This window comes from Ascaphus truei, chromosome 7 (assembly GCF_040206685.1).
Source record: "Ascaphus truei isolate aAscTru1 chromosome 7, aAscTru1.hap1, whole genome shotgun sequence".
In the NCBI taxonomy this organism is placed as follows: domain Eukaryota; kingdom Metazoa; phylum Chordata; class Amphibia; order Anura; family Ascaphidae; genus Ascaphus; species Ascaphus truei.
In genome coordinates, this window is record NC_134489.1 from 34023394 (window position 1) to 34028951 (window position 5558).

Below are 5558 nucleotides of genomic sequence, written 5' to 3' on the forward strand. Positions count from 1 at the left end.
CTACAACCCAGAGCATGCTGGGTAGAAATAACGTGCATGGGCTTGAGGCCTGATGTGTGCCAGAGTGAGAGGTGGTGCCAGAGGAAAATACATAAGAACAGACATCTGTGTCTCTAATATATAGCGATAGCACTGACAGTCTATGCAGCGCTGTACTTAGAATATTGCAGACACAAGTCCATGCCCCATAGATTTTACAATCCCATGTTGGGGCCTCTGCAAAGCGAGATAACATGACTTACCCAAAGTTATTAGGAGAGCTGTCACTGGGATTTAAACTGGCACTTCAGAGGCAGCGACATTACCACCGAGCTACTCATTTAGCCTTATATTATTATCGCTTGCATTAAATCTAAACCATACAACCCACGTCATTTATTACAGGTTAAAGACGTACATTGGCTTTATTGTTATAAAAAGGACACCAAACAAAAAACAAGATATATGCAAGGTGTTTTATTAAATATACTGCACATTTCATAAAACAACCTTTAAAAGGTTTACCTTACAGAAACGTCTAAAATCATTGATTTTAAACAGTAATAACATCTATCATCATCCTAAACACAAAATGATACTTTAACATACCATGAAAACTTTCAACCCGCGTCTAACCCCTTTAGTACCAAAGAGGCATTCAAGCTCGTGTGGAAATCTGTAGTAAAGGAACCCGGCGGTAACAGTTTATGCTCATCTTCGGTCAAGGTTTAGGTGTGAAGGGTATCCGGTTGAAACCATTACAGACATAGACAAAAGTTGCGTGACACGCTAGATCACTATTAATAAACATTTATTTTAAACACTATACACTGTATATAAACATCACTTGCGCCGTTATTTGTATCTATACTATATTAAAGATTTATTATTTTGCTTTAGTGGCATCCACTCTGCTACTCTGTTGGGTTACCCTTTAGACATATATAGATGAATATATTGACCCTAGGATATTTGGATCCATGACTTACCAAGTCTAGAGTACTAATATTCCAAGTGCAATTACTAGAGATCTAGCGTGATGCTCTGGTCAGACAACTTTTGTCTATATGTATGTATTACCATCCCTATGCACCTCTACGACATAATATATACATAGGCTCTGAGAGAGCAGTGAGTTACAATACGAAGTGGCAACTCTGAAAACATTACAGCCAATATTTTGCATGGTGTTTCCATGATGGGTTTTTTTTTTCCCTCCCCCCCCCCAAAAAAGGTAATGATTGTTTAACACAGTTTCCCTTTTTTATTATTATAGTAATTCATTCTTCACAATCTTCCCCCTTCCTAGCACCCAGGCCAGGGATCCAGTCGGTTCTTCCGCATCAGGAAGGTGACCTTGCGTGCCATCTCCGTGTTGTATATCCGGCGGCAGCTTTCATAGTTTTCCCGTCGCCTCTTGTTGCACGGCTTCTCAAAATAACGGCGCCTCTTGGACTCGTCGATGATGCCATCAACAGTAAGGATCCTGCAGGGAAGAGAAGTCAGATCATGAAACAAACCTGTGATGTGATAAGAGGTGGTGGTTATTTTTTGGTAAATCAGTGTTTATAGTTCAGTCTTAACAATTAAAACATTTTATTTCAGTGTTTGTGGGTTTTATTTTCATACTCCCCTTGTAGTATATATCTGTGGCCAGAATGCTACAGGCAGTGTAACTGGATAAGAAATTATGCTTGATTTATTTGTTATTGGTGTAAAATGACTTCTGCGATGTTTTGTTAAAACCAAAAAAGGTGAGTCTAATGTATATATTCTATACACAGCATTAATCTGTAATTTTCTATGTCAGAAAATAATTATTTGATTGTATAGCATTGATTAGGGGTGGCCAACTCCGGTTGTCAAGGGCCACCAACAGGTCGGTTTTTAAGAATATCCCTGCTTCAGCACATGTGGCTCAATCAACAACTGAACCACCTGTGCTGAAGCAGGTATTGCCTTAAAAACCTGACCTGTTGGTGGCCCTTGAGGACTAGAGTTGGCCACTCCTGGCATAGATTATATGCTACTGTATTGTGAGATCAAGCCTATGCGAAATATATGAACTACTGCAATATATCACAGGACAGTGTCAGTCTTATCAATTAAGAATATCCAACTTTCATAGACGATGACTTCACATACACTTTGACAAGGCTCAGAGGCGGCACTTACTGCTTGTCTGTACAACAACAACAACGCTGACAGGTCATCTCATGTGTATAGAAACAGGTCCTTAAAAGCAGCAGTCCAAGCTGTGTTTCCCCCCACCCCCCTTTAATATGTGCATCAATACAATCCACACAATGATAAATAATTAGCTCAGTTGCCGATTGATTCGTCTCGGGGGTTCACTAAATGGCCGTCAGTGCAGCAAAAGAGGTCCGAGGATGCAAAGTTCTGTGGGGAAGATCATGTGAACAGGCAGTCACTAGATACAATTTGTGCACTGCTAGAGAGAGGGCAGGGCTCAAAAAGGGGTGTGCCGGAGCCTGTTTCAGAAGAGGGAGGGGATGTGACTTTGTAAATGGTTGCTATAGAAACAAAAAAAATGCATGTTACATTATAAGCAAAAAGCAGAAAAAGGCAGCGCACTGCCAAAAATGCAGGAGGAGGCTCACTAGTACAATAAAAAGATTTATTCCATAAAGAAATCAAACATCACCCCCAAACAGCAGCAAAAAGCACCACACCAACACGTAGACATTATAATACATTAAAAATGTAAATTCTGAGTTATTTTTATAAAAAAAAATGCTACAAGTATTTTCTCATAGTACAGAACTGCTGTATTAAAAATAAAAAAACACATGTAGGATTTTGATTGGTCTGCAGCTTTAGGCCGAGTTCAGACAGGAAACTGCCATTCGCGCGTCTCCACCTCTGCTGGGCGATGTGTCCTCATGCCCAGCAGACTGAATGAACCGATTTGGAGACGGGACTACTCAGGCATTGAGAGGAAAAACAAAAAACAAAGTGTGTCTGTTTCTGATTGGCTGGCGAAGAACACGTGACGCGGCTGCCGCTTGAAATGACAACTTCAGTTGTCTTCAAGTGCAGCGGCGACAACGCTGTACTTCGCCGCCGGGGGTCGTTTTCTGTTTGAAAACTCCCACACACACACCAAAGCGAAAGAGCGGCGAACGTGCGCGCACACGTCGCATCGCAGCCATTACACATGAAAGATCCTACAACTAACCCAAGTACAATAATGTGTTTGTACAGCTCTAAAAACCATTGATCAGTATAATGGGAGAGTAGTGACCAGTAACTTGTAAATGCACATCAAGCAAGGATTGTCCCATAGGAGAGTTGGTTCCATGTATCTGTCACCTGTTTAATGACTTGTAGGCTAAATCCAAATTTCCATTCTGCACCATCACCGTGCGAGCGATAAATTTCAGGTGGTTTGCCATCCTCAATTGTACTCTGAAAAGAAGAAATTCTAACAATTAGCCTACCTGCTCTTTCCTTATTCATTTACACGCCTATTCATTTGCAAACCCTAATTCCTGTATAATGCTCTATTTGTAAACAGATTTTTAGAGTTTGTCTTTATCTACCAACACTGTGATCTTGTATATTTATTAAAAAAAGTGCATTCTTTTAAGCCATAAATATACAAAAATAAATATTTGTTAGATGTCCTAACAAACACCTTGGGATCTCTGCATAAATCTCTGAAATTGTTCTGTCATTACATTTATGTTAAGTTTTCCCTGGTCAAAGCATAGTGACACAGCAGAATGAATGGTTAATTTAAATGTACATTATTTGACTATTCAGACTTTGACAGCTATTCCATCAAAAACAATGAAGGCAACCCACTATGGGACTTTTAGTCAGCACACCCAGCATGCTGAAATTAAGGCTGGGACCATGGTGCCTTGGCCCGTGCGCTGCTGTGACGTCACCCTCTTGAAGCAGGTGCGGTTTTTGGCCTTGGTACGCACGCCATCCGTGGGCATGTCTAGGGACGTGCCAGTTACGTCACGGAGCTGGTTCGCCCTCTTTGGGAAAACCACTCACGTGACCGGCCTGTCGCACCAAGAAATCAGTTTGAACCAATTTCTTGCGCAATGCGCGCCTGCTTCCGCGTTCCGCATAGACGCAAACACTGCCTTAAGGCAGCCTGATTGGCACGGTCTGCGGTACCATGGCCTCAGCCTAACAGAACACTCAGGGATTTATAGCAAAGCAACTAAGGACTTGGAGTGTACATGTGAAGCCTCCTATTAGATTTACAGGCTTTACAATGCAGCCTACAGCCCGCAGCCCACTAGCATGTGTGCACCCACAAAGCATCATGGGACTTGTAGTCTATTCGCAAAGCACGCAGTGAGATGTAGTCTTTCACTCCAGCTGTGCGTGACCTTTACCCAGCTACAGAACTTTTGGAGGAGCAGCAGCGTAACAAGCGAACCGGACGCACGCTACAAATCTGTTTCCCCCCCTCCTTCACCGAGCCCCTTCTCCACCCCGAACCGCACTCACCCCGCTGGGTCACCAAGCCCCAGGCCGCTGCGCTTCTTCACCAAACGTCAAGGGGCCGCACTGCGCGTCACCCGTCACGTGACGCAAACCCCGCCTTCCCCTCAAAATGTACATAACTGCCCCCCCCCCCACATACCCACCTCGTTTAAATGACCCCGCCCACTCACTAACCCTCGCTTGCTTAACCCCGCCCCTTAATTGAACTCCTCATTTCAATAACCGTTCCCGCTCGCGCTCACTAACCACACTCCTCATTTGCATAAGCCCGCCAATTTGAGCATGTTGCTGTCTGCAGTATGAGGGGCTCTTGGGCCCTGTCATGTAGGGAAGGGAGGGTCTTTCCTTTATGTCTCATTATTATTATTAGTACATGGCACAAAACACTTTTTTTCTGCACTGTATCCTGGAAAAGGAGATGTTTGGTTGTAGGTTGTTCAGGTTTGTGGTGGGGCAGTAGTGCCAAAACCCTATATGAAACAAATAATTTATATCCAAAGCTCATGTATAACTCAGCTTTAAAAAAATAGTATAAATAGTATTCCAGCCTTATTCATAATAGGGTCTTAAAGCTGCAGTTCAGGCAATATCCTGCATGTGTGGGGTTTTTTAATAAATCAGTTCTGTAGTAAGAAAAAATACTTTTAGCATTTTCTGTTTTAAAAAAAAACTTTGAAAGACCAATTTTCTTGTATTCTATTTTAACAAGCATGCTTGTTCCTATAGCAACCATTTACATTCCCCATATTTAAAGATGTCGCCAAACTTTGCCGATCAATAGACGGAGAACGAATTGACCGGCAGCAATGCAGTTTTTTAGGTAAGTAGAGATTGAGCAGATAAATCTATTGAAGTTAAAAAAAAAAACGGGAGCCTGAACTGCAGCTTTAAATTAATCTCACATGAAAGGTCTTTATACATCTAATGGTTGTGTACCAAGCTTTCCATACCTCGCAGGTCTCTTAGAGTATGCTTGGGTTTTTTGAACCCCAAAAATTATTTTTGAAGCGTAAATTCCTATTTTTGTATTAAAATTGTTTTTATGTACCTGACATATTTGTAGATTTTTGCTGCCGCAGGTGAGAGAC

General features: G+C 42.0%; 1 protein-coding gene across 2 annotated transcripts; it reads right to left on the bottom strand.

The window, feature by feature from the left end:
* Window positions 1-441: 441 nt before the first annotated feature.
* Window positions 442-4592, bottom strand: MRPS21 (mitochondrial ribosomal protein S21). Of its 2 annotated transcripts, none has more exons than XM_075607606.1 (3): window positions 4474-4592; window positions 3313-3408; window positions 442-1465 (listed from the first exon to the last, which is right to left on the bottom strand). In XM_075607606.1, exons 2-3 carry the CDS (start codon window positions 3393-3395, stop codon window positions 1285-1287), a joined length of 264 nt encoding a protein of 87 aa, XP_075463721.1. In that variant the 5' UTR covers window positions 3396-3408; window positions 4474-4592; the 3' UTR covers window positions 442-1284. The 2 variants fall into 2 exon arrangements, with proteins under 2 accessions (XP_075463721.1, XP_075463722.1); XM_075607607.1 differs by lacking the exon at window positions 4474-4592 and adding an exon at window positions 3808-3828.
* Between the last annotated feature and the right edge of the window lie 966 nt (window positions 4593-5558).